The 12,924-nt window shown below is 33.3% G+C and overlaps 1 protein-coding gene across 1 annotated transcript in view; it reads left to right on the top strand.

The window, feature by feature from the left end:
- LOC117114748 (dermatan-sulfate epimerase-like protein) overlaps positions 1-12,924 on the top strand; it is a 61,366-nt gene that overhangs the window by 11,125 nt on the left and 37,317 nt on the right. The window contains exon 2 of the mRNA XM_033258439.1: positions 33-3,663. Within this exon, the coding sequence (XP_033114330.1) occupies positions 198-3,663 (3,466 nt within the window). The 5' untranslated portion in view covers positions 33-197. The remainder of the gene's footprint in view (positions 1-32; positions 3,664-12,924) is intronic.

Genomic DNA, 12,924 nt, shown 5'->3' on the forward strand with positions numbered 1-12,924 from the left:
AAATAAATAGTAATGACTTTTTTTCCCCCCAGATGTCAGTTGGCTATGACGATGAGGATGGATGGACATATCGTATTTCCAGTACTTGAATGTTTAGAAGATGTAGCAATAAAGTCTGCTATGCTGACCCTGGGTAGCATCAATTGATCACTCACTGCATTATTATACAGTGATATTGATACAGTGATATTGTACCTATGAACCATCAACCAGTACTTAAAATTTACCTTGTGGCAGTTTATTATATAATTGTATTTATACATGCATGTACATACATGTCTGTAAAAGACACAAGCTGGTTACATCTGTATCAAAATAATATAGGTATAATGGCTCTTGTATACATCTCATTCTTTATAACCTTCTTGATTAATTTATCTATAATCAAAGCATCATCTTCGCACAATGATCGGTTTGATACACACCCCATGCTGTATTTCAGTCCAAAAGATATTTCACAGTTGCAGCAGAAAGCATCAACAACTCATTCGCACATTGCTGCCATTTTGAAAGATGCTGTCCACACCATGCTTGCATCAAAAGAAAAATACCTGCCACCATCTGACTATGAAAAATTTGGAAGTAAGTGGAATGAAATCTATGGCAATAATATGCCTCCACTTGCCATGTATTGTGTTTTGTACCCAGCTGATAAAGAAGCATACAACTTTGCGCTAGACTATATGGATGTAATGACATTGTTGCCTAAATGGCAAGTGATATCCACACCAACTGATGAAGTGCCAGTAGCCCATTCTTTGACTGGCTATGTAACAACATTTGACTTTCTGTATCCAAGGCTGGATTATAAGAGAAGGAAAGCATATATGGAACGCATCAAAAAAGAAACTGCTGAATTTTACAGGATTTCAAAATTTCGTTCTTGGGGTTTGTTCTATCTACAGAACCATGTTGCTACAAATTATCTTGCTCTTCTACATGGTAGTCTTGTGGTAGCTCTTCATGATGAAGTTGGTGTTATGTGGGCAGAACATGCCAAGATTATGATTGAGAAATCGATGACATTACTGAATCATATTGTAGATGGATCCTTAGATGAAGGAGTTGCTTATGGTGGCTACACTTCACGGTCTGTAACACAGTATATTTACCTTGCAAAAAGACACTTTCAGATTGATCATAGCAAAGATCCTTGGGTTGAATCACATTTTAATTTCTTCTACAACACAATTTTACCTGATTTTCAGAGAACAATTGGCATTGCAGACAGTAACAGCAACTGGTTCTATGGCCCAGAAAGTCAGCTGGTCTTCCTTGATGCATTCACCATGAGAAACGGCCATGGAAACTGGCTTGCAAAAGAAATCCGTAAACATCGATCAAAAGACCCAAAATCAAAACTAATGGCATCCAATTCGCAATGTTGGTGTACACTTCACACAGAGTTTTTATGGTATGATGCATCAATTAAACCTCAACCTCCTGAAAACATTGGCAAGCCGCACCTGCATGTTTTTAACGATTGGGGTGTGGCTACATTCAGTTCCCTTTCTGCCAGTAAATATACAAACACGTTTCTTGGATTCAAATCGGGAAAATTGCATGGGCGAGCAGTTTTTGATGTAGTTCAACGTGGTATGTACAAATCATGGGTGAAAGGATGGAGAAGTTTTAACCCAGGGCATGAGCATCCAGATCAAAACATGTTTGTGTTTGAGCCAAGAGGAACGCCATTTATAACGGATGCTCTCTATGGACCAAAATATTCGTACTTAAATAATGTATTATCATTTAGTCCATCATCAACAAGTGAGTGTTTTCAGCCTTGGGAAGGACAGCTTGGTGAATGCTCAAAATGGTTGCAATGGAAAAAGGAATCTATGGCCACTTATGGTGGTGAAATCATATCCTCTAGCTTTGATAATGACATGGTACATTTAAGTGGTGAGGCAGTGAATTCGTACAGTACTGCCATGCAGTTAGTAAGTGTTTACCGCAGTCTACTTCTCATGGATGAAGAGGTATTACTGGTTCTTGACCACATTGAAACCAAAGAAAGTACTCCATTGAAAGAAGTTGCTGCATTTTTTCACAATATTAATTTTGAATTTCAAAAGAGCACTTACTCAAAACTAAATGGAGCAGTTGTGAAAGTTGATAATTTTGAGATGCAGATGTTTTGGATTGATTCAGAAGGCTTGAGTGTACCAGCAGAGATTGAACACCAGTCACATCCATCTGAATTCCAAAAACGTCAGACTAATTTTGTGAATGTTACATATCCATTGAGGCCAGGAATCACTCGCATAGCATATGCTCTACTAGGACCATCCATTAAATTACGCAGACTGAGATTCCTTGAGGAAAACAAGGAAGGAGTGCATTTAGGTTTAACAACCAGCAAGAAAGATTACTCGGTTTCTATAGTAACTTTGTATGATGACCCTATTGTTCGTTACAAATTTTTGGGATATCCTGGATATGCTTCAGTTAAAGTCAGGAATGGAAAGACTGTTCATTTTGGTGTTAATACTACACAGTACAAGCCTTTCTTACCATTGCCGGGCAACCAGTCTTTCTTATTCAATATCTTAAATCTCTCACTAGTTTTCACTGGCATAGCTTGTGTATTTATGTACTTCGTGAAAGGTCGTCTTCGTCTGAAGTATAACCGTCGATTCAAGCTTCTACTAGGTGTTATTGGATGTCTGTGGATGCTGGCAATATTCCAGTTCATCAAAATTTGCAAAGATTCAGTATGTTTTGTCAGTCATGCGAAGAAGAACCTCTCTCCAGAAGCAGAAAAGAAGCTTGATCTTTCATCTATTTTAATAATGTCTCTACCTGGCACAGGATCTGAGCTAATTGGCTGGCTTTTTTATAACAACCACGACTTCGTGTTTTTAAATGCGCCATCCAATGTTGTTCCCATTCCAAACCCGACTGATGGAACAGTTGTTGATCCTCTACTAGATGCTTGCCAATGGACAAAGCGTGACATTAAATTGACACCCTTCATGAAGGGATGGATGCGCTCAATCACCCGTAATCCAAGAAACCATATTATGAGAGAAAATATACAGGGCCGAGGACGACGCGCAATTCATCAACATTTGTTAGAAAACAACATTAACGCAAAAAATATATCTTTTTCTAAAGACATGTGGATGAAAAGAAAACTTCTAGTTGAAGCTGGTGAAGACATTAATTTTAAAGAATACACTGAGGAAAATTTAATAAAACATATACAGGAATTTCCAAATGCTAGGTCTGTTATCCACTTAAAAAGTGGCAGTTGGTCACTCAAATTACCCTGGATTCACACTATTTTAAAAGGACAAGTAAAAATGATCTATATTATACGTGATCCTAGAGCATGGGTATCAAACATCCTTCGTTCTGGTGTGTCTTCATTATACAATCAGTGGAACTTCCCTGAACAGTTAGAACAACTTTTTAAGCTTGCAGATGAAACTTGCCAACCTGCCAAGCAATATGCATGGGAATATGAGAAAGTGCGTAGAGCTTGGACAGACCAAAAAACTACTCCACATGAGCTGTTGGCCTGGGTATGGCTAGCTCATACAGAAGCTACACTCCGACTAAGTGGTGTGATACCTGCAGAAAACTTCCTTATGGTTCGATGGGAAGATCTTGTCTTGGATAGTGAGGGCACAGCTAACAATATGTACAAGTATATAGGTGAGTAGCTGGTTTCGTTTATATTCAGAAAAGTGAAGATACTATTATCAGATTAGTCTTTGTTGATTTATAATTTACATTGTCAATGCAAAGTGGGACAGGAGATCCTCACTCGCTAATTGTGTGTATCCGATAATAATGGATGGATCTATATTATACATGAATATGTAACATATTTTGTAAAAAATTTTAGATAAGATGGTCATTAGATACATAGATTGTCATTCCATGAAAAAAACCCTCCGCTCATGAGGTATATTTTTAGATATGCAGATACAGTAGCCTCAATTTCACATCCTATACAATTTTTAAATAAAACTCGAAAAACATTTAGTACATTAAAGAACAGTTTATTTGACAGTACATTAGCTTTCGTGCACACAGTGCACTTCTTCAGGTGAATGAAGCTAAACATAAACTGTGTGGATATACAATATAAGCTAATTTATTCAAGCATTAAAATGAGACAAAGGGGCTAAGGCATATTATGCAATAAACAGTGTAAAATATAAATGACAAAATAGGTCAGGGGTCAGAAATGTAATAACAATGTCAGTGAACAAGGTGTATATGACCATATTGTCAGAAGCCTAAGCATAAACATAATTAAAATTATAACTATGAAAGCAAATGGAAGATCATGCAAAATAAGCATGACTCTTCAAATTCACTACTTTGAAATACTGACTATGACAAATGTGTAAAAAAAATAATTAAGCGGACCAAAGAATGGCTTATCTCCCTATAATTATGAGAATGTAGGAAATAAGCCACCCCTGTTAAAAGCCATCCCTATCAAAACCCTCAACTCAATTGCATAATTAATAGAAGCTGTGATGTTTTGCATTTGGAGTACTAAATGTTTATGCTTAGCTATGCCACACCCAGTTTCTAACTTATAATACACAAAAGAATAAAATAGAATTGTGATACAAAAACTCTTGGCATCCTAAACCTATTATAGAGCAACATCAAGACAAACAACCCATTGTGCACCCCCAACTTACAATGGTATAGTCCATTGTTGGGTGGCTTTTGGCAGGGGTGGCTTTCTTCCGATTTCCTAATTATGAATTGCTTAGTAAGATAAAAAAAAAAAAATGAGAACTTCCAAACTATAATAGACGATCAGATGTTAACATTTTAAATGTTACTCTTGGACATCAGGGGCGTCCCAATACTGTTTTCCTCTCAAAGAAAATCACAAAAAAAGAAAATGAATTGGAAGAATTTTTTATTATAGAGAGCAGAAACTATCTAAACAAAATTTCGTATTACCCAAAAGAATTTTTATTTTTATATTTATGAAAATGCCAAAAAAGAACTGGAAGACTTAAGAAAAAATAAAATTGCAGCAAGTAGAATTAGAGCTAAAGCCCGTTGGATTGAACATGGAGAGAATCCATCGCGTTAATTTGGAAAAAAAGTAATGCCACCCAGAAATCAAGAACTAATAAGAATTGCACAATGAGGATACCACTAATGACCAAACATGTATTCTACAATTAACTTACAATTTTTACAAAAGTCTGTATTCAGAACAAGAATGTTTGGCTGAAAATGTGATGAAATATTCTAGTTTCATTCCCTCCCTATGTAATAAAAAGGCCGAATAGATGAAAGGTAAACTGTCGTACCATGAAATTTTAAACTCGCTAAAAAATATGAAAGGAGACAAAAGCCCAGGTAGTGATGGATTTTCCGTTGAGTTTTTCAAGTTTTTTTGGTCAGATTTATCCGCTTTTTTTAATAATATCTTTGAATATGGCTTTCAATATTAAAAAATTATCAATAACACAAAAAATAGGTGTTATTACCTTGCTCCCAAAGGGAGAAAAACCAAGCCACTATCTACATAACTGGCAACCCATTTTGTTATTAAATGTTACATACATAATTGCTTCAGCCTGTTTGGCCTATAGACTAAAAACAACCATTATCGCGGATGATCAAAGTGGTTTCATTCCAGGGCTATACATAGGTGAAAATATTAGATTGATTTATAATATTCTGCTCCAAACAAAAAAACACAAAATTTATGGTCTGCTTCTGTTAGTTGATTTTGGAAAGTCTTTTGACACCATTTCATTTAAATTTTTCTTTAAATGTTTTGAACTTTTTGAATTTGGTCCTCAGTTTATTAGATTGGTCAAAACTTTATACAATGATATGTTTTCTATTGTTGTTATTAATGTTTATTAATGTTTGTCTAACTTAAACAATTCGAAATTAAAAAAGGATCTAGACAGGGCAAGCCCTCTCTCCATACCTGTTTTTAATATGTATTAAAATTCTAGCCATTATGATACGCAGCAGTAAGAAAAACAAAGCCTTAAAAATAAATATGTACATAGTATTGAATATAAATTGTCAATGTATGTAGATAATACCATAATCCTTTTAGACGGAACCGAAAGCGCATTGAGATCCACCTTTATTTTGGAAGGATTTAAATCAATGTCTGGACTTAGAATAAATATCGATAAAACCCAAACTGTATGGATAAGATCGAAATTAAACAGCACAGAGATCTTATGCACGAATAAGAAATTAAATTGGATAGGGGAAAATAACTTTAAACTGCTGGGAATCGTTTTTAATACAAATACAAATGACATGGTTGATTTAAACTATAATAATATAAACTATAATTATATAATATAACAAAAATGCTACTTGGTTGGTCTAAAAGATACCTTACTGTACTGGGAAGAGTTACTGTTATCAAGTTGTTAGCGCTGTCAAAATTAATTCACTTGATTTTATCTTTACCAGATCCAAGCGACAATGTTAAGTAACAACTAAATAAAATTATATATAAACTTATTTTGCAAAAAGGTCCAGAAAAGATTGGTAGAGAACAACTTTCTAAAGAACTATCAAAATGGAGGTGTGAAAATGATAAAAATTAATGAAGTTTTCCAAGAAGACTTCATGGATCAGGAGACTACTGATGCCAAATGGAGAAAATTATTTTGGTCTGTTTTTCTAAATATTGCTCTACCGTCTTGGATTTGGTAAATTTTGAAGGGGAAAAAGTGGCCTCTAGTATGGAAAACCCTTTTTGGAGGGATGTACTAAAAGCATGGAAATTATTTAAGGAAAAAGTAAGAACTAATGATATATGTGATATTCTTAAACAAAATATTTGGTTTAATGACAATATAAAAATTGGTGACCACCCATTTTTTTACAAATCATGGTACAAGAAAGGTGTAAAATATGTTAACGATTTCTTTGGTAGTAGAGGTAAATAATAAGAGGCTGCCAAATATTCTACAGTATGTTGAGCTAAGAAGAGGTAAAAAAACAATACAACAGTAAGGCACTAAAGAAATGGTCCAGTAAGATGAATTTTATATTAACTGAAGAAGGATGTAACAAATACTGTATAAATAATTTCTTGTGTACACAGGACAGTAAACTTAGATGGTTCAATATAGAATTTTGAATAATATTTTAACACCCAATAGTTTTTTAAAATTAGAATTACAGATTGTAAAATGTGCTCTTTTTGTTATTTATGCAATTGTCCAATTTGGAAAAAGTTCGAACAGTTTTTATTTCAACTACAGTATTAGGGATGCATATTAAAATTACAAATAAAATAATCCTGTTTGGTTTTGAAAATCCATCTACCAATCATTATGATACGCAGCAGTAAGAAAAACATAGCCTTAAAAATAAATATGTACTGTAGTATTGAATATAAATTGTCAATGTAATCCTTTTAGACGGAACCGTTTGGTTTTGAAAATCCATCTACCATTAATGTGCTACTTATTTTAATAATATTTACACAGCTAAATTTAGAAATTTCGAAATTTTCTTTAAACTTTGCTGGTGTTTTAAAATTTTTTAAAGAATACTTTCTTTTGGAGGAACATATTTATCATTCAAATTTTAAAATAACCCGTTACCTTTAATGATAGGATGGAATATATTCACTCCAATATTTATTTAACTATGGTATATCTTTAATTTTATCACATTAAGCATACAATCCTTTTTCGTTGTGATTTTTTTTTATGTTTGATATTAATTAAAATTTATTATTAAAATAACTATATTTAATAAGCTCCAGTACGCTGATACCATTTTCGTCAGTTTACAGTATTTCAGTATATTAAATTTATATGGACAAATACTCTCCTTAAGATACCCATCAGATAACCAAGTTGTTTTTAACCGTTTATAGATAATAATACTGTAGCGCTCTATGATAAGGATACAAAAAAATTCAAATAACATTACACTTACAGCTAGCATGACAGACATTAAATAAGTACTGTACTGGATTGAGTTTATGTGTTAATTAATTCTATTAAATTTATAATATTGACACTAATTTAAGTTAAGAAAACTTGGAAAATTATGTTAAATTGTAGACTGATATTTACGTCACACACTGAATGTAATTATATATTTTTAATTACATTTTTATATTATAATTTTAATAATTATTTTTTTAATGTATTTATTTAGTTATTTGAGATTTACCAACCTATAAGGCAAAAAGGGAATTACAATTTCTTATTTAAAAACTTTTAAGGAATTTTATGTGTTTTGCTGTTAATTCCATGCGTAACCATAGCCCCACGTGTCCTAAATATTATTAGCTTGCGTTTAAATTATTAACGATTATTACACTTTAAATTTGTTTGACTGAACTCTAAATTTCACCCCACCTCTTTAATATTGTGGTATCATTATGAACAATAGCAGCTCTTCAGATGACGATGAGGTGTTATTGGCCATTGTTGAGTCTTCATTGTCGGCGACGAAGACGAGCATCATGTCGCAAAATATGGACCAAATCATGGATAATGAGAAGAGAGAACCAAGGGGCATATTCCAGGTTGACAAAAGAACTGTCAGCTGAAGACCCGGAAAAATTCCCCCAATACCATCGATTAGATCGGCAGTTTTTTTTGTTTTTTTTTGTCTTATTTAATACCATATTTCAAGAGGGTGACTCATCCAGCAATGTTGATCATTAGGGACCCTCATACAATACACAATACACAAATTTATAAAATTCAGATAAAAAAGATAATTTGTAAAAATTTGAGAATACATTAATTAAAAACGTTATAAAAAGATTAACAAGAAAAATTACAGAATATACTGTTTAAATTTAAGTTTAAAAATAGCAAAAGTAGTACATAAACAAATAGAATTCAGAAAAGAATTAGGCCTATATAAATTTAGACCCTTATAACTAAAACAGTTTTTAAAAATTTCACAATGTGGTCTAGGAATAAAATAATCGCCGTTAGTAATTGCACGTGTTGTGGGACGATTGCTTGACTGGATCCTGCTCATCATGCGACAGGTGCAGTATGAATGGAAGCTCTAAAAACGAGACAGCCCAGCTTTCGAGAACATACTTGTAATAGTTGGTCCAACGATAAGAAAACAAGATACTATAATGAAACCATCTATACATCCAAGTGAGAGGCTTGCAATTCTTCTTCGTTTCGTAGCGACGGGTATGCAACTGTTACGCAATGATTTTAGTCTTGCTTTAACCCATTCATCTTAAAAAGTGTTCACAGGTTGATATTCAATATAGAAATTGATAAAACTTACAAATGAATTGTACATTAAACTTTGTGAAACACAATCGTTAAATTTAACTAAATTAAAATTGAAAAAAAAAATATTTTTGTCTATTTCTAGTCAATTGTACCTAATCAAAGACAAATATTTAAATTATATGCTGGATGTGTTTGTTTTTATAGCATATTTTAAGTTTTGTCTGTATTAATTTTTAATGTTTTATTTTCCGTGTATACTATTAGGCCGATTCTTGATCATTTTACATTAAATTTTGGAGGCTATAATTTATTTCGATAATAATTGTGATGATGAAGATAATGGTCATTTAATAATATAATATTATTGAGGATGATGATGAATAAAGGTGATATACCGTATATATCATTGGCCACTAACATTATTTGACTAGTACTAGTAGACTCTGCCAGTGGGGTGCGATTTACAGTTCAGTCAAACAAATTGAAAGTGTAATAATTTAAGTGCAAGCTATTATTTAGAACATGTGGGCGTATGGTTACGCATGCGTAGTATGTGTAAGAGTCGTAAGCAGATAGCTTTTGTTCGCCGCACACGCTATGAATTTGGCACGCGTGCCAAAAAAATTCAAACACGATAGATATTTGGCGTAAGCGCTACGAATGACAAAAAGCGTTTGAAATTGCACCGCACACGAGAACTATGTGCGTACACCAAATGTCACGAATGACACTTTGCGTAAGCAGATAGCTCTCGTGTGCGGCAGGCTTTACTTTTAGCGGTATCCGGATACGCTAACGGTTAGCAAGCGCTATCGGTTAGCAAGTTGAGGGTGTTTCTATCATCAACTAATCACACATGCGCATTTACAATTTCCAGTTTCTTATTAGCCAGTGATTCGATCATCATATTGTTGGTATCCGGATCGGGATTTTCTCGCATGGACGCACGGCAGCTAACGGTTAGCAGGATCCGGATCCTGCTAACCGTTAGCAACATGTGAGAACATAGCCAAAATCAGGCTACGATGTATCTACGAAGCCTGCACGCAGGTAAAATTGCAATATTTTGTGGCGGTACTGTAATTTGTGTGAACATTTTGTCATACTGTTACACTCACACTGTTACCAGGTATTTGATTAGTTGATCATTTAATATTTTTTGTATTCATCAACTAATTAAAAAATATAATAGTGTCATATTTAAGCTTAAACTGTATCTCAAGTTATGCATGCTTTGAAAATAAAATATCCTCTTTTAGTTCACAGGGTTTTAGCATTACAGTATGTAATCAGGCTAAATACTGATGTCTATTTTTCGTCCCACTGTTACCTCATACATAGATTCTAGGCATATGATTGGTTAAGAAGCGGGCAATAGAAAGTACTATTTCCCTGAAAAAGTACTATTCCCATGAAAAATACACAGGGAATGTTGAAACCTCAGAAAAGGACAATATTTCAGAAAAAGTTCAGAAAAATAAGAATTTCTGAACATCTTACTAATGACCAAAGGGATTAGAAGCCATTTAATTTTCTGCTCAGAAATGCTGTCAAAAAGCTCAGGTTTTTGCTGTTTAGGGAATTTGCTATACCACTCTATAATATTCTTTTAAGTACCTGTAATTGCTTACAACACACAAAGGACATGTTTATCTCCCATTGGGAAGGATACTTTTTTCTAAGGTTTAGTTAAGATATTTGTAGCCTTGTTCCGACGGTGTAAGTTACACCGGTGATATCGTGGTTATCGAACAAGCGCTTGTTATGAGGCTGACACCGACCGTATGAACGGGTCACTTCACCCCTCAAGTTAACACCGACAAATGATTGGCAAGGCTCTCATCCGACAGAACTTTCTGTTGATTGACTTGCCACATGTTGATTGCAATAACATCTGTAGCTTGACCACGATCTCGTTTTCAAGGCAATTCTACTAGGCCTAGTTTGTTCATAATATCAACTAAAGCATCTTTAAAATTACCTTTTTGAGTTTTTTTTAACTTCATAATTGTCAAAAGTAATCAAAATAATACATTACAGGACACATATATATTATTACCGTTCGTTGTAAATTTCATATAAATTATAAAAACGGCTGAACGAGATACGGTGAACGCCGGTGGGATACTGTACGTACATGATTTTGAAATTACAGCTTATATGATACCCTTATCTTTAGCCACTGCAATTTACACATTCTAGCTAGAAGAACCATGAACAATGTTCCGGTCCTACTAAATACCACACAGAACACACGGGACCACTCGCGACCACTCGAGACCACACGGGTGCAAAAATGTTTAAAATATTACCACACGAGAGTATAAAACTGCTATATAATCAATAAAAACCAACTTTTATAATGGCAATTGTCCAAAATATGGAAAAATTAATTTTTTTTAAACAGTTTTTTCCGCCGCGCTTCGGAAGGTAATGCGTTGACATTGAGGTTCTGTAACGCATTCACGTCTCCAGAAACGCGTTCAACCTTGACCTCTACCACATTCATTACGTACGTTCATCCTGCGTATGCCTATTGTATGTATAGGCTTAAGTATTCTACAATAACTGTATTTATTACTGTATCTGCTTTGTATTTGCATACTTAAGTGTTTTTGACTCTTATTATTTTAATTTTAATTTTTGTTTTATTTGTATTGATTCTGTAGTTATGTTTTAGCCCAGAGACAAATCTAGTTAACTTTTTATGAATAATGTTTTTAAAGATGGTATTTTGAGATTTTTTCTATGAAAATAAATAAAAAAATAATTAAATGGCAGTAGTACCGCTTTTTGTGTTTCAATGTATTTTTTAAATTTTTTTTGTATCACTGTTTGTTATCTTCTTTGCTGGGATCTGCGGAGGTCCAGGAATTTTATCCCTGAGCAGTCCCCCCAGGATAACAATAAGGTAAATAAATAAATAAAAAATGAAATATTGTTTTTTTGCTTTTTAATGTAAATTTTGTTGGTTTTGACGCACCGTAACATTGGAGTGTAAGCTCAATAATTTATTATTATAATCGAGAGACTTATTCTAAAGTATTCAAGGCACTCTACGTGAAGTCTAATTAACTTACTGAAAGAAATAGGGGAAAAAAAATTTGCCATTCTAGGCCTCTGTGGGTTTTATTCCATCTAATGAGTATCTTCCGAATTCATCCTCACAGAGCACAATAACAATTAATTGAAAGATATGTAATGGATATAAATGGTAGATAAATAAGAGCACAGCACATTATTAAAAAAAATAATAACAAAGGTTAAAATTAGTGACATAAATACGTTTATTACTAAACGAATATCTCGGTCGTTCCTACAATAAACCTTCTTTAAACAATTTCTTAGCATAAACAATAAGGGCGTAAACTTTATAAAATAACAAATGGTTTATATAGCTGTACAGAGCTGATGCATGCTAATTAGCAGAGGTTACTTATACAATATACTGTACATGAATTTGCCAACAGTTCCAGACAAAATAATAATAATAATAATAGTAATAATAATAATTAAGTTGTGAGTAAATATCTAATGAAATATTACAAATTATGTATATATATATATATATGGCAAATGGGAAAAACCCATAAAACAGCAAACGGCCATATAATGCAAAACAATTTAAAATTAAAACGAAACAGTAGAGAAAATCCGATCAGAATGACAAAATAAACTAAGCATCCACTGGAAGGAATCCCAATATCTGCAGACGGATATA

Source organism: Anneissia japonica, unplaced genomic scaffold (assembly GCF_011630105.1).
Source record: "Anneissia japonica isolate Jap-2015-1 unplaced genomic scaffold, ASM1163010v1 scaffold65_len388318_cov190, whole genome shotgun sequence".
Lineage (NCBI taxonomy): Eukaryota > Metazoa > Echinodermata > Crinoidea > Comatulida > Comatulidae > Anneissia > Anneissia japonica.